General features: G+C 40.8%; 1 protein-coding gene across 3 annotated transcripts in view; it reads left to right on the forward strand.

Moving 5' to 3' along the window:
- The window catches only part of ush1c (Usher syndrome 1C), a 211,973-nt gene that overhangs the window by 146,385 nt on the left and 40,668 nt on the right, over window positions 1–24,920 (forward strand). For all 3 annotated transcript variants that reach the window (XM_059652022.1, XM_059652023.1, XM_059652024.1), the window contains exon 16: window positions 17,283–17,324. In XM_059652022.1, coding sequence (XP_059508005.1) covers window positions 17,283–17,324 — 42 coding nt within the window. The remainder of the gene's footprint in view (window positions 1–17,282; window positions 17,325–24,920) is intronic.

Below are 24,920 nucleotides of genomic sequence, written 5' to 3' on the forward strand. Positions count from 1 at the left end.
GACTGTTGTACTGGATTTGGCTCTTTACAGTGACTGCCACTAATTCCATGGAGGCAGTCATGCTCGCACATAGATAATGGGAACTGCAGATACTGGAGAATCCAAGATAATAAAATGTGAGGCTGGATGAACACAGCAGGCCAAGCAGCGTCTCAGGAGCACAAAAGCTGACGTTTCGGGCCTAGACCCTTCATCCTCTCTGATGAAAGGTCTAGGCCCGAAACGTCAGCTTTTGTGCTCCTGAGATGCTGCTTGGCCTGCTGTGTTCATCCAGCCTCACATTTTATTATGCTCACACATAGTTTGGTTTTTGTCATAGCATCACACACAACTTGAACAGATTCCTCTGCCCATTTCTCGAGTCTGCACTTGATCTCTGACATCTCTGCCAGATGTTACCATACGTGCACATGCATTTGTATTAATGACTGTACTGGATTCAGCAGGAGCCTGTTCTGAGTGTCAGAATATTAGGCCATTTCTTTCTCCTCGTTTAATTGCAGGCTAGAGCTAGCGCCATAATGTAACCCAAGTATAGTTTCAGAGATAGTAATAACTGCAGATGCTGGAGTCAGAGATAACAGTGTAGAGCTGAAGGAACACAGCAGGCCAGGCAGCATCAGAGGAGCAGGAAAGTTGATGTTTCGGGTCAGGACCCTGCTTCTGAAAAGAGTTTCCGAAACATCAACTTTCCTGCTCCTCTGATGCTGCCTGGCTTGCTGTGTTCCTCCAGCTCCACACTGCATGATATCCAAGTGTAATCTCGATGGATTTCCTGAGGTGAATTCTCTGTGCTGATGAAGAGCAGGGAGGAAGGCGTTGATGATGCATCTTTTTAAAGCTTGTTACTCAGAGACTACCCACTTACCCAAAATTTCTTTAATACGTTGATACTTGATATGCAGCTGGGAGGAGTAGATTGGATCTTTATGGAGATCCAATTTTCCCTTCAGAACAGGTACATTCTCTTGCTCCGTTGTCAAGTTAACTGATCTGCACCTTGAATGGAGTTAGAAACCTTGTGTCAGGTAACACCCACGAAACCTCATTCCTGGGTGGATACATTCCCACCTATTTTGCATGTTTTTCTCCAGTGTGGCTACCTCAACACAATGCCAGCTTTAATAGATACAGATAGTGATGTCAATCCACAGAACTGTGCTTGTCTGTGTGCATTACGAATAAGAAAATGTAGCGTGAAAGAAGTTCAGTACTAAAGGCCTAATGAATGAAAGGTATTTCAACATCATCAAAGAGTTGATGAAAACTCATAAGACATTGTGATGCATGTGCATGAGATACCTGTGAGGTGTTCACCCTGAAGCTTCTTTTGCATTGTGTTCCTCTAGCCTTTAGTGAAAAGTTATCAGATGTTTCTGTTCACATAGTTGTGATGAAAGGTCAGTGAGCTGATGGTGTGTGAGATGCTGAGTGTCGTAGCTCCTTTTATGTTTTAAATATGAACCCTGTCAGATGTATAGGAGCCAGATCCACTGTGTATAAATTGTGCTACAATGGTAGCTGTGATAAAGTGAGACCCATTGATTGCACGTGAGGCAGAATTTTTTTGCCTGACTGTCCATAAAATGGATCAATCCAGTAAATGCCCATATTGTGGAGGGCAGAAACCCACAGCAATGTGGGACATCATATCTGAGCTGTATTGCATGGCATCACAGTCCAGTCCAGTACAGCAATCTAAGGATTTCTTAGATGTCATGATCCAGGTTAGATGGGAATAGCTTTTGTTTGCCAAAAGCGTCCTTGTGTGGGCAAAAGGCCATGGGAAATAGGCTAGCAACAGTGAATACTCCAATATGTAAGAGTTGTGATAGCTCCCAGGATATCTTGTGCAAACCTCCGAAATCTGTTATTGTTACAAATGTATGTATGTTAATGGAGTGGAAAGCTTTTCTGTTCCTGAACACAGTTGGTTAGTGACTTGGTGCTGTCATCGAGCCTACAGACTTGGTGGCATGAAAGCCCTCAGTCGTCTTTGTGTATACCTTGTAAGGTATTAAATTTTTTGACTTTTTTCCTGACTGCGCCCAACAAGTTTTACTGGGATTGAGAGATAACAAGGTGTAGAGCTGGATGAACACAGCGGCCAAGCAGCATCAAAGGAGCAGGAAGGTTGACCTTTCGGGTCAATTTTTTTTTCTGAAGAAGGGCCCAGATCCAAAATGTCAAACTTTCCTGCTCCTCTGATGCTGCTTGGCCTGCTGTGTTCATCCAGCTTCACACCTTGTTATCTCAGGTTCTCTAGCATCGGCAGTTCCTACTATCTCTTATTGGGATTGTGTACAGGTTTCATAGATTAAGGGAGTAGACTGCATAGCAGTTTAGTTATTGCCTTGCCCCTCCAGGACAAAAGCATATTTGGCAGTCACATATTGTATGTGAAGAACACTGTTATTGCATTTGAGTAGATGATTTATACAATTTTAGAAATCTTCTGATTTCTTGAATGAAATGTATGCATGGCTTATGGTAACCAGGAGGTGATGGCCTAGCAGTATTATCACTAGACTGTTGATCCCGAGACCCAGATAACGTTCTGACCACCTGGTTCAAATCCCGCTATGGCACATGGTGGAATTTGAGTTCAATAAATATCTGGAATTAAGCATCCATTCTTAATTGATGACCGTGAATCCATTGCTGATTGTTGGAAAAACTCATCTGGTTCACTAATGCCCTTTGGGGAAGGAAACTGCCATCCTTACCTGGTCTGGCCTACATGTGACATCAGACCCATGGCAACGTGATTGACTCAACTGCTCTCTTGGGCAATTAGGGATGGGCCATAAATGCTGCCTAGTCAGCGACACCCACATCCCATGAATGAATAAAGGAGTGCTCTGCGAGTTTGCCAATAATTCTCTCAACTTTTAAGAGCCATATTATCGAAAACTACAACACACTCCTTTATCATCTTTTTGCTGAAAATATCATGTAATTGTTTACTCTGAGTAAGGCATCATGCACCTGCCATTGTGTAAGTGAATGACTGACTGATCTGCTCCAATATTAATTGAACCAGAGATAATATGAGCTCAGGGCAAAGGTGCATTTGGTCCCTGTTGTGGGAATGGACAGGCATTCATTTTAGAAAAAAATAGCACAATGATTCTCACTGTTTGTCAAAGGAAGGACAGCCTCCTAGACAACACAGACTGAAAGAACTGCAGGATGCTGTAAATCAGCAACAAAAACAGAAGTTGCTGGAAAAGTCCAGCAGGTCTGGCAGCATCTGTGAAGAGAAATCAGAGTTAACATTTTGGGCCTGGTGACCCTTCCTCAGAACAGAGAGCGTCATCGGACCCAAAACGCTAACTCTGATTTCTCTTCACAAATGCTGCCAGACCTGCTGAGCTTTTCCAGCAGCTTCTGTTTTTGCTCCCACACAACACAATGGTTATGCTTCTCCCCACAGTTGTGAATGGGTATTTTAACTCCACTGCCAGCAGAATAACAGGCATTGGAGTGCCACTTGCCTCACAGGAGTTGAACCATAGAAATGGTCATTTTATATCCTGATACCATTGAACTAGGCCCAGTATTCTACCTAAGGAGGAAATGTGGGTTAAGATCCCGATGTGGTCCATGAGGAGCGTCAAGGGAGAAAGAAAAGGCAATGGTCCCTCAAGGGCCAAAGACAACATTATAGCCATTCACTTCTAGGATGACTGAGCTCCACCAAGAGGGCTATAGAGTTGTCATTCATTTTTAAAATACTGCTTATGAGCAATTCTCCATCGTATCCTTCAATGCTGCACAATGCAACAGCACTGCAATGTACTATTGCTATCTCTAAGAATCCTATCTGACAGCACTTATACTACAACATTGTATGATTTGTATATCTGTTCACTATGGGGATTGCACAATGAATGATGCTGAACTTGAGTTAACTATCAACCATTTCTCAGACTTGAGTGGTGTAGCATTCCTTTACTGAAGCCTGTTAGCAAACCTTTTCTTTTTGAAATATGTGAATGCATCACACATCCTATGAAGTGAATGTGAATGGTGATGTATTTGGACATCACACTATTTGGCTCTTCCTCTACACCTTACCTTTAGCTTAAGTGCCCTTTTCCTTGCTGAAGTTCTCTGGGTGCACTCGTACCTGCACAAGGCAAGGGAGGGAATTAATTGGTGAAGATGGAGAAATTGTTCTCATCCAAGAAGAACAAAGCACAATGTTGCTTACTGAGTTGTTGGCTCATTCCTGTACCCCCTGACACCACAGGAACTGACCCATTCTTCTAGGGCTAATTATACAGTTCATCCCTCAAAGGAGATGAGGAGCCTAATGTCCACCAAACCCTTCTGGTCTTGTCCCACACAGCTTGGTTGTGGGACAGTTTTGCAGTAATGAGATAAAGAGAAGGCTTTACTGTGATGGGAATGGGTGCAGGAGCAGTTTGTGAGCATTCATAATGATGCAAAGTAGTGAAAAGTCCCCAGGGAGTGACTAAGAAGCACAGAGAGGGTGCAAAATGTTAGCAGTTGTGAGCAGATGAGCTATGTGTGCCCATGATGCTGAGAGTTGTAGCTTATCAGCTTTGGTGAGGTATGTGTGCAGTGGCAGAGTTTATCAGAGCAAGTGATGGTCCTGTTACTGTGAGGTAGCAGAGGGAGAGAAGATGGTGCCACTTAATCCTTCTGGAACACATGAGATCTTTGACTTTTCTCCATTGTTCGCTGTCCCACTTTCCAGTGGAGACATGCTGCAATCTCTACCCAGGCTGGCTGGGTCTGATGGGCTGACCTCCTTATCAGGTCAGCAAAGAAGAAAATAAATCTTTTCTTGGTTACTCCATCCAGCAGTGCTACAGTAAACCTGGGAGAAAGGTTGGCTGCCTTAGTTTCCATTGTCCAGATTCATAGGAGTAACCACCTCATGATGGGCATTTCTTGGTTTGCAGCATCCGAAGAGGCCTTGAAGCCTGGCAGGTCTCCTCCATGTCAAGATCCTCCGGCCCAGTCACCATGTGATTGACTGAGTAATTCTCTCAACTCACACCTGCATAGATAATAAGCTGAGAAGCATGAGATCAGTGGCATAAACTGGCCTGGTCATTAGCAGTTATCATGTCAACCAAATGCATGGCACCATTCTTTTAATTCAAACAGGAAAATTCCACCTATTGTATTTAGTTTTGGGTGTATTACTTATGGAAAGATATCGAGACCACAGAGGTGAAATGGTATCTGCTAAGATGTTTTCAGAGGTCATTTTTATAATGAAAAACAAAAGTGTCCAAGTTTGTCCAACGTTTCCTCAGTAGTCTTATAAACTTTATATTTATTTATATCCTCCTTTAAATAAGGAGACCAATATTGATATAGTACTCCTAATGTAGTCTCAGTAATATCCTGTATAACTGTGGCATGACCTACTTTTGTATTAAATTTCCCTTTCAGTCAATGATAACATTTTATTTATTATTTTCTTAATTATTGCAAACCTTTTGCGATTCATGCAATCGAACCCAGATCCCTCTGCATATCAGAGATTTGCAATTGCACAACCAGTTAGATAATATACTTCCTTATTTTTCCGGGCAAACTGGCAGTTTCATGTTTTGTCACTTTATATTCCATTTGCCAAATCTGTCCATTTAGTTCACCTATCTATATTGTTGTGTGATCTCATTGTTCTCTTCACACCTCTTCTTTTTAATCTATCCTTGTATTATCTGCTCCCTATCTTCCAAAATATGACTCCTATCTTGTGTAGTGGAGACTGACACACAAAATATCTGACTGCCAACCTTGAGTCATCCTTCCATCAGTGCATGGTACATATTTCCAAATGAAGGAAGGACTCACCTGAAATAAATGAAAGTATAGATAATGGTTGGAAATCGTGCAGAAATAACACAAGTAATACATTCCACACTATTCTTCAATCTTTTATGTAAGTGTGTATTTCAGGTTGCTAAGCACATGCACGATAAAGAACTACAGTTTAAAGGGGCAATAAGAAGATTTTTTATTTTCATTAATTTGGACTATATTTTCTTTAGTTTTCCCTCTCCTGTTATTTTGATAATCAGGAACTATTGTTTCATTATTTAAATATTTTCAACCCAACATTATTACTAGAAACAGTGGATTTCGCAGTCAGAAATTAATTAAGAATGCTGTTTAAACACAAAGAAGGATCAATATAATAATGCACATGTTGTGGTTATGTTTCTGGACTACTAATCTAGTGGCCTGGGATTAATAATTCAGAGATTTAATTTTAAAACCCATCACTGCAATAGGAAATTGAGGTTAACTTAATTAAATGAAATCTTTGAATAAAAATGCTAGTTCTAGAAATGGTTCACTTAACCCTCCATTAATGTGGGATTAATAAATATTGGTAAATAAGGTATAGGACATTATTTTTTAAAATATTAATCCTCTTTTGTGCTAAAACTCATTTGCATTCATTAAACTTCTTGTATCTGGTTGCCGTTGTTTCATTTGTATTGAATGCACACAGTTCCTTACATACTACATTCATTTTGTGCTATGAGTTACAATCTCTGTAGAGACCTCTCTAATAGCTGAAAGGGTGACATAACAAAATTTCATATTTTATGATACAGCAAAATACTAAACGCACTATTGACTAAATATTATATTCCTAGTCTATTTCTACATCGCTGGCAAGATGCACACCTCCTTCTCAACACCCCACCATTAATTTCTGGTTAAAATGACCCATGAGTGACCTTCTAAACATGCCACCTGTTAAGGCAATTAACTTTATTTAAGGACCTCTACTGACTTCTCTGCAATTAGCTGCCTTCCTGGCTGTCAAGGAGGAAGGCTAGTTTCTCAACAGATAATACCTGCCAGATAATGGGTGGAAGCTTCCAATGATACCATTTGGGAGCATTGGAGCCATGGGCAGGATGAAAGCTGCACCCCTTTCTATAACCCTGCTTTGTCCTGATCTCCATGTGACAAGAGCAAAATAGCTTGTCTTTTATAGACTCTCGAATAGTCCCTGTTGAAAGGAAGTAGCAAACGTCTTCCCAGTATTTAAGAAAGGAGGGGGAGAGAAGGCAGAGAACTGCAGATCTGCTAGCCTTACATCAGTAATAAGGAACAGGCTAGAATCTGTTTGAAAGCGCAGCATAAATAGATATTTTAAATGATAATGACCTGATTAGGCCTAGACAATATGGTTTGTGAATGAGAAATGATGTTTGACAAATTTGTTGGAGTTCTTTGAAAATGGTTCTAAAAAATTAAAGAAGTTCTAATGAATATACCATACTTAGATTTTCAGAGGTATTTTCATAATGTCCACCATAGATTGGTTAGTGAGATGTAAAACATAAGATAGAAGTTACTGTAATGGCATGGATTAATGAAAAACTAACAGACAGAAGACTGAGGGTAATAATAATTGGGTCATTCTCACATTGGTACATAGTGACTAGTGGATAAGTACTTGGGGCCCAGCTCTGCACTTTTATATATAAATGATTTGAAGTGGGGGGAATGCATGTTGTGAACAAGGAGAAAAGTGGCTTCAGGGGTGTCTTGGGCAGGTTTAGAGAAAGAACATGCAGCTGGAACATAAAGTGGAAAAATGTGAGGTTGTCCACCTTGGTTGGGGAAACAAATGTGCAGAATATTTCTTAAGTGATAAGATGGCTAACACACAGGTTCAGCAAGTTATTGTGAAGGCTAATGGAATGCTGGCCTATATTGCCAGAGGATTTGAGTGCAGAAGTAGTGAAGTCTGATTCAATTGTGTAGGAGCTTGGAGTAGTGTGTGCAGTTTTGGAATCCATGCCTCAGGAAAGACGATATTGTAATTGAGGGAGTGCAGTGAGGGTTCACCAGACATGTTTCTGGTATGGCGGGACTGTCCACTGAAGAGAGATTGGAGAAATTGGGCCTGTGGTGTCAAGAATTCCTAAGAATGAAGTGATCTCATTGAAAACTTCAAAATAGTGAAAAGGGTACACATAGCTCCTAAAATTTTGCCTCCTATCTCATGCTGTCCTTGCTGAGAGAATTTAGAGCCAGGGCCACACTTTAAAAATAAAGGGGATGGTATTTAAGTCAAAAATGAGAATTGTTTTTATTTAGAGGGTTGTGAACCTTTTGAACTCTCAATGACAGAGAGCTGTGGAGGCTCAGTCTTTGCAATATTTCTGATTACCAGTGGCCTATAGGGTTATCGGGATGGGGGTAAGTAAAAGGTACTGAAGTGTTCAATCAGTTATGATTGTATTGAATTAAAATGTGGAGGGTTTGGAGAGGGTGCAAAGGAGATTTACCAGGATGCTGCCTGGACTGGAGGGCTTGTCTTATGAGGAGAGGTTGACTGAGCTCAGACTTTTCTCTCTGGAGAGAAGGAGGAAGAGAGGTGACCTGATCGAGGTTTACAAGGTAATGAGAGGCATGGATAGAGTCGATAGCCAGAGACTTTTCCCCAGGGCAGGATTGACTGCCACGAGGGGTCATAGTTTTAAGGTGTTAGGAGGAAGGTATAGAGGAGACGTCAGAGGGAGGTTCTTCAGCCAGAGAGTTGTGAGCGCATGGAATAGTTTGCCAGTGGTAGTCATGGAAGCGGAGTCAATTAGTGACATTTAAGCGACTGCTGGACATGCACATGGACAGCAGTGAATTGAGGGGAATGCAGATTAGGTTATTTTATTTTTGGATTAGGAATATTCCACGGCAGAACATTGTGGGCCAAAGGGCCTGTACTGTGCTGTACTGTTCTATGTTCTATGGTGGGACAGGCTGAATGGTCTGGATCGGCTACTTTTATTTCTATTCCTGAGTTGTTGCTGCTGTATGCCCTAGTGTATAGGCCTCAACTGGCAATCTTTAGCTCCCTGAAGTTGCTGGCTGGCAGTTTCTGAAGAGCTGGGTAGCCAGTGCTGAAGCCTGCAATAAGCCTCAAAACTCACCAACACACACTGACTGGTCAGTTCTTAAGAAGCTGATCGATGATCTCCTGAGTTATCTGTGTGGTGGGGGCGGTGTGTTATACACAACATATCACGCCCACTCCCACACTTTAAATGAAAATCAGAAAATTGAGCCCATAGTTTCAAAGAATCTAATAAACCTTTTAATTGGTTCACACACAAATTTGACAATAAGCTTGGGGGGAAATGTCCCATCTTCATAGAACCATCAGTGTATGCTGATATCTTTAATAGTACAAAGGGAATAACATAGGAAAAACAATTAAAGTTATTTGTGGTTTGACCTTATTAAAACCTCATTGCCACTGTTTGAGCACATCTGCCATCTCTGTTTAACTGTCAGCTGCAAAGAAAGATAAAATGCAACTCGTATAAAAGGAATAAAGAACCAAGACATTCAAGGCAATTACCCAAGTTCTTTAAAAAGGTGAATTAATTGTTTGTTCCATTTAGTGACCTGGAATAAATTAATACAAAGAAGTGTTATACAATTTTTTCCATTTAATGCACTCTTTTCAATGAGTGGTCCATTTGGAAGAGGTAGAAGCAGATGTGCACACACAGACTGCTTAGAAACCTGTTAGTGTTTGCCACAACTTGAAATAAATGCCATAAATTGAATATGTGGAAAGGACCTTTAATTTAGGCTTCATTCAACTCAATTGCATCTCTTTAGAAACATCAGCAGTTACCCTGTTCCATTTAGCTGTATCTAAAATAATTTCAAATATTAGCACCATTCTGCCTGGACAAGTGTTCTATGATGGTGATTTCAGCAGAATTTTGAGGAGTAGCCTTGCCATTTTTTTTGATGAAAATGGATGTGCAAGTGTATCTTTTCTAACTATGCCCATTAATGAAATCGCAAAAGATCTTAACTTTGTCTTTAATAGTATTTTAATTACCTGGATTCAATGTGTCTATTTCAGAATATTTGCATGCTATTTTGTTTAAATAATTTAAAGCTGACGTTGGTTTATAATTCTTGGACCAATTTGCCAGCTTGGCGTTTCCCTGAACAATTTACTTTCTGAAATATTGATATTAATGCAATTTTTTCTGACGATCTGTATGTTTGGTCAACAGACAGAAGTACCTACATGGTCCTGAGATCACAGCAACCAGAAATTATTCACTGTCACCTGTGGCACTTTTTGCCTTCAAAAACCAGATATGGCAGTTATGTATTTCATGAAACAGTGCTTAACCTCTGTGTCGAGTTTGAATATTTTTAGATGAATTTATGATCAAATTCATCCAAGTAAATTTGACATAAATTTCCTGATGTTAACATTGCACAGCAGAACTTTATCTTGGACATCCTATGCAAACTTCAGGTTGTGGTACTTGGTGGCACTGCAGCTGTTGGGAGTACCATATGCTATGGATGAAGGAGAACTGAAGGATATATGTACATTAATTTCTAGAAGGCATTTGATAAAGTACCGCTTCAATGCTTATTGCAGAAAATAAAAGTTGGGGGTGTAGTGGGGTGGTTATCCAATTGATGTGGATAAAAGATTGCCTGGCTAACTGGAGACTGGGCATAAATGGGATATTTTCTGGGTGGCAAGATGTAAGGAGTGGTGTGCTACAGGGATCCGTGCTGGAGCCTCAGTTTATAATTACTGTAAGTGACTTGGCTGAACGGACTGAAAGTATTGTTGCTAAATTTGCTTGGGGTACAAAGATAAACAGAAGATAATTTGTGTTAAAGATGTGAGGAGGCTTCAAAGGGAGAGAGAGATAAGTAAGTGAGTGAGCAAACATCTGGTAAATGGAGTATAGTGTGAGAAAATATGAAATTGCTCATTTTGGTACCCCACCTAACACCCGGAACTCCTTTTTCCCACAGCACCCAGTTAACTGCCTCATACCTGACCCCCACCTCAAACAGTTGAACCCCACTCGAATCTGGTCCCTCTCCAATCTCCCCCCCAGTCCTCCTCCACAACACTCCTGAAACCTGACCCACCCTGCCCCCCTCACTCTCCTGGTCACCTCCCTACTTCTTCACCTATCCACCTGGTACCCTACGCGCTTACCGTACCTGCCCCCTCCAAGCTTCCTCAGCCGCTCACTTGTCACTGTACTTCCCTCGTTTACCTTACACACTGCTCTTCCTGTCAAAGACGTTTTCAGCCTTTAAATCTAGAATGCAGCAAATACTGCTGAAAATGAGGGGTGTTGTTTAGCCTCCAGTGCTGACCCAGCACTTTGCTGGAAGAGTTCCCAAACAGGAATGCTCCACATTTCTGATGAGGTCTGAATCAGAAGTTTGGGCCAGATTTCCAGTGCAGTGAGAGTAAAAAGGAACAGAATGACAATCTAAGATAACAAGATGTCGAGCTGGATGAACACAGCAGGCCATGCAGCATCAGAGGAGCAGAAAAGCTGATGTTTCAGGCCTAAACCCTCCTTCAGAAATGGGGCAGGGGAAGGGGATTCTGAAACAAATGGGGAGAGAGGGGGAGGCGGATGGAAGATGGATACAGGAAAAGATAGGTGGAGGGGAGACAGATAGGTCAAAGATGTGGGGGTGGAGCCAGTGAAGGTGAATGTAGGTGGGGAGTTAGGGAGGGGATAGGTCAGTCCAGGAAGGATGGACTGGTCAAGGGGGCGGGATGAGGCTAGCAGGTAGGAGATGAGGTTGGGGCTTGAGGTAGGAGCAGGGGATAGGTGGGAGGAAGGACAGGTTAGGGAGGCGGGGACAAGCCGGGCTGGTTTTGGGATGCAGTAGGGGGAGTGGAGATTTTGAAGACTGTGAAGTCTACATTAATACCATTGGGCTGCAGAGGCCCCAAGCGAAATATGAGGTACAGTTCCTGCAACCTTCAGGTGGCATTGTTGTGGCACTGCAGCAGGCCCAGGATGGACATGTCATTTGAGGAACGAGAGGAGGAGTGAAAATGGTTTGCGACTGGGAGGTGCAGTTGTTTGTTGCGAACTGAGCATTGGTGTTCCACAAAGTGGTCCCCAAATCTCTGCTTGGATTCCCCGATGTAGAGGAGGCCACATCTGGAACAGCATGTACCACATTAGCAGATGTGCAGGTGACCATCTGCTTGATGTGGAAGGACTTCTTGGGGTGTGGGATGGGGATGAGGTTCTGCAAAAGGGGTAGGGGCCAGTGTAGCACTTCCTGCGCTTGCAAGGACCACGGAAATGGAGAAAACAAACAGAATACCCCCCTTTAACGGATCAGATTAAACCTATTTTGAGAGCAATGTTGAAGCAATTTACAGGACAATTTTCATAGAAAATAGTGTTGATTTATAGAAAATGCTGGATTTGTATTAATTAACAGTTTGCTTTTGGGAAAAAAAAGTGTTATGAAAGATTATTACCACTAGTGATTGTCTATGAAATGTTGTGTGGATGCTCACAGAGTTTTAAGTCTGCTCTCTCAATTCACTGCATCAAACTGCTTTTGACCAACATCTGTCGGTAGCATCGCTAGGATCATCAGCACAATACGGTGTGTCTCAAAAATGCTCAGTCTAGATGGGATCCTAGTTTGAAAGAGAAGAATGTGTAATTGCACTGAGTGATTTTGCCTGTTGTTGTGAATGTAGCTGTGAAAAGCATTGAGATACCATTATTGTGAATTGAAATGTTTAGGAATGACAGTTAAACAAATGCATTCAGGTTATTACTGTGCTGTAATAAAGCAGTTTTTATAAAGCAACGTGTGGTAGATTTCCAGATAGTGTTTTATTCAAATAATTCTCCAAATGATTTTTGCATAGATGAAGCAAATCAGCATTAATGGCAATGAGGAAAGATAGACCTATTTGCAGGGTGTGAAGCTGTTTTCCAAATTGATAGGCTTTTCTGAGGCCTTTCCTTTCCATCTTCATCAATTAACATTCCACTTCGAGGTCCTCCAACCAGTTAGGGAACAAGCACACAATGACATGCAGGCTCTGTCAAAGAAAAGGTTTGTAATTAACGGAACATGGATTGCAAAGGCTCACCAACATATGTACTTTTAAAGCTACAGTGACCACAGGAAAGGAGAGGAGATCTAGGAAAGCTGTTAACTGGAAACCTCACTGTGGGTTCTGAAGATCTGCAGTGACGTGAGCTCTCCGAGGCTAGAAGTTCCCAAACAAGTGAGCAGCTGGGGCTTGAGGATGGTCCTCAGCTGATATGTACCTTTCTGGTCACTGGCAAGGAATGAAAATCTGTTCCACTGAGAAGTTCATCTCCTTCAGGAGGCTAAAGATCATAGCAATGACCTTTTCAGAGAACCTAAGCTTCTTGAGGCACCGATGATAAAACTAGTTGAGATGGTTGATTTTCCGCCAGCAGGGTCATGTGACAGAGGAGAAAGCAACGAAAGCAACTGATGCTGCTGGTGCTGATATATTGGCCTTGCTTTTCTTTGCCTCTCATAATCTTCCCATGTGGCTTCAAAAAGCAACTGAAACATCTCCACCAAAAATATAACTGGAGAAATGTTGTAAAACAAATTACCAGATAAGTCTCAAATCTATGATAAGTGACAAACTAGTTGGCCTTGCCTGAAAATATTTAAGTGGTAATAAGAGAAGACTTGCTCTCTACCATTATAACTAGTTCACTAATTTAATCATATGCACATTAGTTGCATTTTCAACTGATTAGCTTCTTACCATTATTAGGCATTACAACAAAAACAATGTAATTTTTAACTTTTTATTAACAGTTTAATTTCTTTGATTTACTCAGCATCCATTTCTGTCTGATTATGCCACTGTAAAGCACCTTAAAATGCTTTTTACATGTGAAATGTCTTATTTCATCTTAAATTCCTGCTTGAACATTATCCCTGACTAAAAAAAGAAATCTGAAACCTTTCAACCTGTCCTTTTGTAACATGAATATATTTCTGAGGAAAAGTGAGGAATTACTGATTGGATCTTTTTTTCCAGGTCTAGATTGTTGGCACAGTGTTAATGCACTATATTTTTGCTTGATTCATAATGCTTTCCTCCTTTCACAGCAACCAGAGATGTTGAAGCGAATGGTGGTCTACAATTCACCGATTTGTTCTAAAGGAAAGCACGTAAATAAGCAAGGGCTTTTATCATAATTTCCTTGATTCTTTTCTGAATGCATTCTTTTGACATAGACATTCCACATGAATTGGATCTTCAATTACTTCCTTCCTTTTGTTAGCTGTTTGTACGACTTTCATTTTCAATTCTATACATTCCCTGAGCTCTATCAAGTGTGGGATGTGATTGTTTAATGATTTTGTATTGTATACCAAACATCTTGCAGTCAGCTCACCTTGCATTAGTGACCGTTTGTCTTCGCCATTTTTTATTATTGATTTTGCCTCCAACTGAGTAACTCAAACTGTCCAAAATGTTTGACAAACGCATATCTAAATTTTATGTTTCCCCCTTGCCCTCATCCGTGCAATTCTCGAAACTAGTACAACAATGTGCAAGTCCTCAAAAACTCTCCCGGTGATGTTTCAAGTAATTTATTTTCAATCTAAAAAGCAAGACTTGCATTTATATACCTCTGTCGTGGCCACTTGTCTAAATGCATTGTGTAACCAATTCCATACGTTTGTAATGTTGTAATATACTGTATTGTAATATAGGAATATATGTGTAACGTTTCATCAAATTGCCACATTTGTCAGACTATCATAATGCTATGATATTGATTCAAATCAGCAATAGTTGCTAGAAACTAGAAAAGACAAAAATCAGCAAGAGACGTAGTAACTCACAATTTTTTAGCTTTATTCTGTTGTAATTGAAGTTTCAATTGTTACATGGAGCAGGTAAAAGCTTCGGATACATTACCTTTTCTCAAGCAAATTTCAGAATTAGTTTCCTTTGTACTGCAAAAAGTACTGTTAAAAAGTCAGTTTGTAAGTTTAGGCAGAAGATGATTAGAGAAGGATTTTCAATGAATATGTTATTAAATATATTGTATTCCTCAAAGTTTTTACTGGGTTACACAGAGCACACTGGTTCCGTACTTGGTCAGTACTGAACCAACCATTCCCCCCGAGGACGTTGTGGAATTTCATGAGTTGTCCTCAGAACCACTGGACCAGGTAGACTAGAACTACCTCGGGTTTCTGCTCCTGATTACGATTCAGTAACCCCAGCTGAAAAGTTGATGTGTGTATAGATAAAATGAGGAAGAGCTTGGTTGTGAAGCTTCAATGTTTGAACAATATTTATCTTCAATTTGCCATCTGAATGAAAAATTGGATTGTGGCTTCATTGACCTTTTAAAAAACATTTCTAAATGTCAATAAAGTTTTTTTTAAACTTTTAAAAATCAACCCCATAACCATATTGTCATCCTGCCCTCCCTATATCTCATACATACAAAGTCTCTTTGGTATGACCTTGCCATCTTCTCTCACCTCTGTTCTCCTGTGGTCTCAACCATAATCTCCAGCTTCAACTGTGTATGTCCTCAAGGCCTTCCAATTACACCTCCTCTGTTAAACACTGGGAATAAAGCACATGTTGGCGATTAGAGTTATCAGCTTACTGCCTGTCCACAATGTGTCCTTTATTCATTAACATAACTCTGCAGCTTTGATTTTCCCAACTTCTTGAAATTCTTTTCACTGTTCCTATAGCCTTTAATGTGGCAAACAGACTAGTCTTCTTCAGTGCCTCTGTTCTGTTTTCCAATTCATGGTGACGTATTGCACTTTTTTTATTTATAACCAGAGCACCCCAATAACTGCTTCTCACCTTATCAGTACCTCTTCCCCAACTCTGAGAGCTCTATCCTTGATTTCCTCCTTTCAATGTCCTACATGCTGCTTCTTGTTTATATCATTTGCTGATGTAGATTCAACTTCCAAAAGTGTGCAAATAACACTTGCTTCTACCTCTCTGCCACATCTGACTCTTCCTTTGCCTTCGTGCTATGAGATGACATGGCCAGCATTTTTAAGCTATAATTTCTTGAAAAGAAATGTGAGGAAACTGATGCAAAACCAATATATTGCAGAGGCCACAAATCTAGAAGAAAAGCACAAAATGCTTGAAGTACTCTGCATGCCAAGCAACATCTGTAAGGAGAGAAACAGGGTTATTGTTTAATGTCAGTGGTTTTTGAAAATATTTTCTGTTTATGTATTGCAAGTCTGAAATTATAGCTTCTGATCCCACCCCAAATGGTGTGTTCTTTTTAACAACAACACCCCATTCCTCATCTGCTGTCTCTGCCTGTGTAAGATTGTTCACAACTTTGACATTCTGTTCAACCCATACTAAGCACCTGAATCCATATTCTGTGCAGCACAAAGATCGCTCACTTCTACCTCAATAGCATCACCAGCTTCCACCTTTATCTTAGCTTTTATGTCGCATGGGATAGTAGACTCTCAACCCGTTTAAGAGGTGCCTTTATTCACACATCAAGTGCTGTAATTTCCAAGGCTATTGACCAAATTCTGAAAAGTAGGATTAGGTTGAGTGGCATGTTTCTTTTTAGGAAGCATTGACTCAATGTGCCCAGTGGCCTCTTTCTGTGCTGTAAACATTTCTATGTTAACTAATAATTTGGCCACACCTCCTAATTGCTCCTTCACCATGACAGCAGCTGGGCAAGAGCCATATAAATGCAAATTGTTGTGCTTGAAGGAAGCTCAGCTGGGAGAGTTAATTGAAATTTAGTTGATCCATAATCCAACAATTTCAAGGAAAGAAAAGAGAAAGCTGGCATGCAAAACAAAACAAAACATTTTCAGTGCTCAGTAATTCCTGCCAAATCTCACGGAAAGAAAACATTTTCATCTCAAGTGGTTCTGGATTATCAACAAAAAAAGCCATGCTTCGAAAATGACCTGATAATCAGTTCCCATGTGAAAGAGGTGAATACAATCTTAAAAAATGATTGGCAACAATAAACTCTGAAAAGAATCGTTGAGGCAATTGGATGATCTCAATCAACTGGCTTTTTTTTTGTACAGCAGCTGGCCCATCATAAGAGATGGAATAGCTACAAATGCATGTATTAAATAAAGCTGTGGATGGCAAGGATCCTTGCTTTGATTGTCAGGTGGAATTACAGCACACAGGGAAATAAGTGCAAGTGTTACCTTAGATTGAAATGTAGTGAAATAATATGTCATGTATTAAGAAATAAAATGTAATGATATGTATAATTACAAAAAAAAGTGTGATGGATAAACCAGAGCTAAACAATTGATCTGTCAGAATATTAATATGGAAGTTCAATTTCACTAAACCTGGGGGTTTAAGGCAAAAAAAACATATTAACGCAATGACAGCATTAACCATAGTGTGAAAAGTAATTTGTCATAATTTCTTGTCACGACAGGGCTTCCAGAAGTACGTGGAGGACTTTGATCCTTATTCCATGGTAAGCGATGCAGCTAATTACAAGTCAGAGATCAGTTACGACAGCAACAAAATGACAAACTACTTAGGGAAGGAGTAATTGAAGGGAGAAAGTCTTGAGAGGAGCTCTTTATGACTGAAATGTATTCCAACTATAGATTGATTCATCTAGTGTAAGAAGGAAATGTGTTATCATAATGCTCATTATTCTGTTCATGTGTTCCTTGAAATGTGACTAAGTGACACAACAATGTCAGATTTCATGTGCTGATTATGAAGCAAAAGTGTTGGTTGTGGAATACTTTTGAACACCCGGATGATTAGCATAATGTGCTTACATTGTAGTCAGACATTGCAGTACTTTGTGCATAATTTAGAAGTAACTTCTGATCAGCTGGATATTGACCATGTGGAGTTTGATCAACTTTAAAGCTGCAAGCATTGATCAACCTTTTTAATTTCATATTTGTATCAATTGACAACATTAATACCACACCACTTGTGAAATCATGAAACAACCTTACTACAGACCAGATAAAAACTGTTTGTTTCTAATTTGCAGGGTTAGAAATTCTAAGACATAAATTACTGGAAAAGCTCAGCGGTCTGCTGGTATCCAAGGAAAGAAATCAGAGTTAATGGTTTGGATCAAGTGACCCTTAGAAGTTTCTCAGTTTTGAGGAAGGGTCACCTGATCTAAAATATTGACCCTGATTTGTCTCCACAGATGCAGGTGGACCTGCTGGGCTTTTCCAGCAATTTCTGTTTTTGTTGCTGCAAACCAGTATTGGTTTTGTAACAGCTGATCTACCTGATTAAGCACTGTAATGACAGTGAGCAGTGTATATCCATTTCAAGAGAAAAAACTGGAAGAAATCCCATTTCTTGACATTAAGCTAGTTGTTATCTTCAGGCAATGTCAACAAAGCACAGAAAATAGAATCCGTAAGCTTCAGATCTTGTTTGCAGCAGATTTTAATCAACTCTAGTGCTTTGATCTTTCACAAGGATTAATATCATGTCTCAGATTATATTCATTTTACTTTACCATTTGCATGTTAAGTGACTGTGATGAGGGATATGTTTCTGTGAAACACCCTTGACAGGGAATTTGAGAACTACGTGAGGAGGCATTTAACTATCTATATTGCAAGCCAATCAGGATGAAAACACAGAAATTTTAACAGCAGAGCACAGGAATGGGCCCTTTGTGTTGTGCCAAATATGATGCCAAATTGAACTAATTGATCCATATCCTTCCTTTCCTTACATATTCATGTGCTTGTCTGAAAGTTTCTTAAATGCCCTATCATTTTCATCTCCACTGCCACTGCTGGAAGTAAGTTCCAGACTCCTACCACCCTCTGTATAAAAGAAATGCACCTAACTTGCCCATTTGAACTCTTTGCCCCCCTCATTTGAAATGCATGCCCCTTGTATTAGACACTGCAACTCTGGGGAAAAAGATTCTGATTGTCAACCCTATCCATGTATCTCATAATTTTGTAGATTTCTATCTACATCTTATTGATATGCACAGGGTTTGAAGCAGAAAGTCTTAAGTTACGTAACAAAGTGTGGGGCTGGATGAACACAGCAGGCCAAGCAGCATCTTAGGAGCACAAAAGCTGATGTTTTGGGCCTAGACCCTTCATCAGAACAGGTCTAGGCCTGAAACATCAACTTTTGTGTTCCTGAGATACTGCTCGGCCTGCTGTATTCATCCAGCCCCACACTTTGTTATCTTGGATTCTCCAGCATCTGCAGTTCCCATTATCTTTGATTACAGTCTTAAGTTAGAGTTCAGTTCAATTCCATAATGAAAGAAAGATTTATCAGAGGCAAAAATATAAAGTAAATTAGATTGGAATCTCTTTCAGTCTCCAAGAATAATTAGGCTCTAAAGTGATGGGGCTGATCATGATATGAATGTTCAAGGCCATAAAGAACTCAATCAATAAAAGCAAGTTGTACAATGTACTTGTAAATATGGGCAACTTGTATGAGTAGGAGCAGTGAGCTTTAATACTTCTGTATAGTCAGGTGAATAAACACAAATGGCTTCATGTAAATGACAATGCACAATGACAGCTTTGTGTACAGAGATCGAGATTTGGATATAGTGACTCAGAGACATGTTGTCTGCAGAGAATCTGTGGGAAATCAAGAAGAAAGTTCAACGTATCTCTCCATGGCTTTTTAATGCAGCCAAAGCAGTGGGAGGGGTAATTAAAATGGATGGTGACTGGAAGGCCGGGTTGGAAGTTGCGTACAGATGCTCCATTAACCAGTCTCCGAGTCTCCCCAATATAGAGGAGACCACGTCAGGAGCAATGGATGCAATAGGTAAGTTTGGATGAAGTGCAGATGAATCTCTACTGGATCTGGAAGGATTGTTTGGGGTCTTGGCGGAGGTTTGAAGGGAGGTGTGGGGGCAGGTGTTGCACCTCTTGCAATGGCAGGGAAGTTACCGGGTGTGATGGAGGAATTGGTGGGGAGTGTAGAGCTGATGAGGGAGTCACGGAATGAACAGTCCCTTCAGAAAGTGGGCAGGGTTGGAGAGGGTAGTATCTTTTTGGTGGTGGGGTCTGATTGTAGGTGGTGGAAATGTCATCGGCGGATGATGCTTGGGTCCTGGAGGTTAATGGTAATGGGGTGGCACAGGAAGACTAAGGGGACTCTCTCCATATTGCTGTGGGGGGAGGGGGTTTGAGGGCAGAAGTGCAGGAAATTTGATTGAGGACATCCTTCATTACAGAGGAGTGGAAATTATGGTCACTAGAATAGGAGGATAAATGGGATGAACTGGAGTGGAGTCCCTCATCCAGGGAGAAAGTGTGGCCGAGGCGGAGGAATTGGGAGTATGGGATAGCATTTTTACAGGAGGATGGGCAAGAGGTATATTTGAAGTAGCTGAGAGAGTCAGTGGGCTGTCAGCAGTGAGTCTGTTTCCAGAGATAGAGACAGAGAGGTCCAGGAAAGGAAAGAAGGTGTCAGAAATAGTCCAGGTGAATTTGAGAGTGGGTTGGAAGGTGCTGGTGAAGTTAGTGAAGTGCTCAATCTCCTCACAACAACACGAAGCCAATCCAGTGCAATCACCACTGACATCCATTTCAAACCCACTGACTCCACAACTACTCCGACTACACCTGCTGCCACCCACCCTCCTGCAAAAATGCTAGCCCGCACTCCCAACTCCACCGCCTCTGACATCTGCTCCCGGGCTGAAGCATTCCAATCCAGGACGTCGCAGATATCCTCCTAACTTAGTGGCTGTATTTTCCCCTCCTCTTTGATTAAGGATGCCCTCAAATGCATCTCCTCCATTTCCTGCATTTCTGCCCTCAATCTCCCTCCCCCCAACAATAAGAAGGCTAGAATCCCCTTAGTCTTCACGGACCACTCCACCAACCTCCAGAACCCAGATATCATCCTCTGACATTTCCGCCACCTACAGTCAGACCCCACCATCAAAAAGGTATGACCCTCCCTACCCCTGTCCACTTTCTTAAGGAATGTTCATTCTGTGACTCCCATGTTAGCTCTACGCTACCTACCAATTCCTCCATCATACTCAGTACCTTTCCCTGCCATTGCAAGAGGTGCAACACCTGCCCCCACACCACCTCTCTCATCTCCGCCCAAGGCCCCAGACAATCCTTCCAGATCCAGCAGAGATTCACCTGCACTTCATCCAAACTTATCTATTGTATCCGTTGTTCCCGACATGATCTCCTCTATATTGGGGAGACCAAATGCAGATTCAGAGAGTGGTTCACAGAACCTTCTGGATGCCATTCATTTTAATTCCCCCTTCTACTCCCCCGACGACATGTCTACACTTTGCCTCCTCCACTATCAGAGTGAGGCCAAACGTAAACTGGAAGAAAAACACCTGATATTACGCCATGGAAGCTTACAGCCCACTGGCTGTAACATTAACCAGTTTCAAAGTCCGTTCACCCCTAGCATTATCCCATGGCCAGCCCTTTCCCTCCTGACCTGACCCAACCTGACCATCTTCCCACTCACCTATCCTCTCCACTCTTCCCACGGCCAATCACATTAACCGACTACCTAAATCCACCTATCACCATCTCTCCTACCCTTCTCACCAGCCTCACCACCCATCCATTTGTTTCTGGGCTTCCCTCCCCCTCCCCAGTCCTGAGGAAGGGTTTCGGCCCTTGGATGCTGTCTGACCTGCTGTGCTTTTCCAGCCTCGCATCAGCAGTCCTTATTGTCTCTGAATTAATAGAAGGGAATTGATTCAGTCCTCCTGACCTGATTGTGACATGACCAATGACGCTAGTGAGCAAAACAAAGACTCATATGATACAGACTTAAGTCCAGCATTTGAAAGGTCACTTTGAAGTTGGGATTTGAAGGAGTTCAAAGTGTGAAACATCGGGAAAGGAAGTTTGGTAATGGATTGCAAAATGACAAAGTTTGCTTGGTTGAATAATGCCTTCCTCGATGCACAGTAGGAGACTGTGAGGCATTGCACAGACTCACAGTTGCTCCTGTTGAAAGGAAGACTTTCAACAGAACCTTCCTGGCATGCCTACAAATGACATTATACATTACCTGCAGGAACATGATGCCAGGCTGATGGATTTGGTGCATAAAGCAATTTAATGATCTTGTAGATTAAGAAAGGTGAGCACTTTCACATTCTCTTGCATCCACAATGTACCACATCCACAAACTTTCACACCCTCCATGCTGACACACAGTAACAGCGGTGTGTACCATCTCCAAGATGCACTGCAGAAATTCACCAAGGATCCTCAGTTAGTATCTTCCATACTCATGACTACTTCCACCTGGAAAGACAACGGCAGCAGATCCATTGGAACAGCACCACCTACAAGTTCCCCTCTGAGCCATTCACCATCCAGATGAGGAAATATGTTGCTGTTCCTCCAGAAAGCGACACCCACATCCCATAAACTTTTTAAAAAGCACTTTTCTCAAACCCTCACTCATCCTTCTCACATCTAATTAATCACATCACTCCTCACTCCCACTTAACCTTGCACATTCATCTATCTTTTTCTTTCTGATAACTCCTTCATAACGCCATCTATTCCTTGCCCTCCTTATGTAATGTCATAGCTGTTGCCCACACTCTTGCCTATTAGTTAACATGTTTTGTAGAAATGGTAGAATAGTGTAAAGCTGCTACTCCTGAGGTTCAGACTAATGCTTGGAAGATATGACTTCAAATCTTAACATGGAAACTTAGTTAAGCACTGGAGCAAAATGCTGGTCTTACTCATAAAGATAATGAAATTACTGGATTGATATTTAAAAGAATCTATCTGCTTCAATAATGTTTTTCAAGGATGAAAATTTGTCAGCCTTATCTGCTGTTGCCTATGTATGATTTCTTTGCCACTGCAATGTGATTCCCTCTGATCTAACCTCTGAAATGGTACAGCAAGCCATCAAGTTGTATCAAACCACTACAGAATAAAGCACTTTGTGTGTACCCAGGCCATGAGGGGTGCAGACATTCAGGAAGATTATAGGTGCTATATGACTGTCATTTGTTAGTTTAGGAAGGTGTTGCTTTTTGGAGACAAAGTGGGAAGCTTACCATTACTCTTACCAATATGTTGAGCACACTTGGGCCTCCCCAAGTTTTCCTTTTGTTAACCTCTGTTTAAAAGCTTTAGCAACCTGCGAGAGGATGTGCACATGTTATTGGCCACAGAAAAAAACCACTGTTGATTTTCTGCTTTCTTTAAGTTTTGATTATGAGTTCCCATATATTAGTATCTAACTGAACAAAAGCATTTTGTTAGAAGTTTGAATCAAGATGATTCTGATTTATACTTGATAATAAAATGACAGCTATCTGACATTTTTGTTTCTATAGACCAGAAAAAAAATACACAAACTGATGAACAAACACATTTGCAGTTTAAAAATAAATTATGTGCAGCTAATGACACATAGAAGTAGCCATTTTTACCCAATGTAAATAACAAATTAAGCAGTTCTTAGACAAAGATGGCACAGTGGTTAGCACTGCTGCCTCATAGCCCCAGGGGCCCGGGTTTGAATCTAGCCTCGGGCGATTGTCTGTGTCGAGTTTGCACATTCTGCCCATGTCTGCGTGGGTTTCCTCCGGCGGTCCAAAAATGTGCAGGTTAGATGGTTTGGCCATGCTAAATTGCCCATAGTGTTCAGGGAGGTGTAGGTGAGGTGGGTAATAGAGTGATGTATCTGGGTGCGATGCTCTGAGGTTCAGTGTGGACTTGTTGAACCGAAGGGCCTGTTTCCACACTGTAGGGATTCTAGGATTCTATTAACTCTCCTGTGACAGACTTAGAGACTTATTAATATGGTTTGCAATTGTTTAAGTGATCCTTGTGCCTATAATTAAATGTTTTGTTGCTTGGTAAAGGAGTTCAGGCCATTTAAGTATTTTTTTCATGTTTATTATAGCAGAAAATCCCATGTTCATTTGGCGTTTTGTGCTGACTTTGCGCATAAGAGAGGTAATAGCTGCAGACTGGTTCTCAGCACTCCTAGATAATAAGGAGGTAAAATCAGACACATTGGAAAATTAGCAATGGTGATTGGCTATTATTCACTGGCACCTGCTGGAAAATTTATGCATGGATGCTAAATGATTACTGGAAGCAAAATGTAGCATGAAGAATATCTTTAATATGATTTGGCAAAAGCCCTGTATTTGCTTTTATGATTTATCCATTTATTTCATCACTTTTGGAAAGGAAAATGAATCTCAAGTTCAATGTGCAATATACTGTTGGGTTCCATTCAATGTCTGAGAATAGAGGAACATTTGGAGAAACATATTTGAATTATGGAGAAAGCTCCCATTGTGTTAAAAACATATTTTGACATTGTTTCAAACACTGCAAGAAAATAATGTGTTAAATCATCCAGTTCAGATTAATTTCCTTAAACATTAACAAGTAAATAGCTTGATACAAGCCTAAGATAGTTACATTAAAATGGGTCACTAATGAAAAGATTTTATGATGGCACTCTGCTTAACAAACAATTCTTCATGTCACAGTCATCACCTATTTTGATATTATCCATTTAGTGTTCAGTGATAATCATGCAAACCCACCGTTGTATTCTCGTATAGATTCTAGACAAGATAGGCCTGTGTTTTTTTAGACAGATTACTTAACATCACAACATGTGACATACCAGAGTAGAGTCATTCTGCTTGTGTAATATATTGTGTAGTCAATCAGCTTTGTATAATGTATGGTATCATTAGTAATCACCAGAATTCAGATTATGTGTGTACATCTATGATATTATAGCAATGCAAATCGTGCCATTAATAAAATTCAAGATATGACTCAACAGGAACCCAACTGTTGCTACTGTCTGCCACACGAGCTAACATAGCGAAAACCACAAACTAGCAGTGTTTTATATTGCAATGACCAATATTTTGAGGTCCACGCTATTACCTCAGTTAACATTCATTGAGGGCTAAACTCCTTTCCACTTAGTTTCACAGCTTATGCTATCGCTAGTGGAGTTCCCAATTACTCTCCACCCATAGTGTTATCCCCGTCCTCAAAGGTCAGTAACCAGTTCTGGTACAGTAACTTCCAAA

This window comes from Stegostoma tigrinum, chromosome 17 (assembly GCF_030684315.1).
Source record: "Stegostoma tigrinum isolate sSteTig4 chromosome 17, sSteTig4.hap1, whole genome shotgun sequence".
NCBI classification, from domain to species: domain Eukaryota; kingdom Metazoa; phylum Chordata; class Chondrichthyes; order Orectolobiformes; family Stegostomatidae; genus Stegostoma; species Stegostoma tigrinum.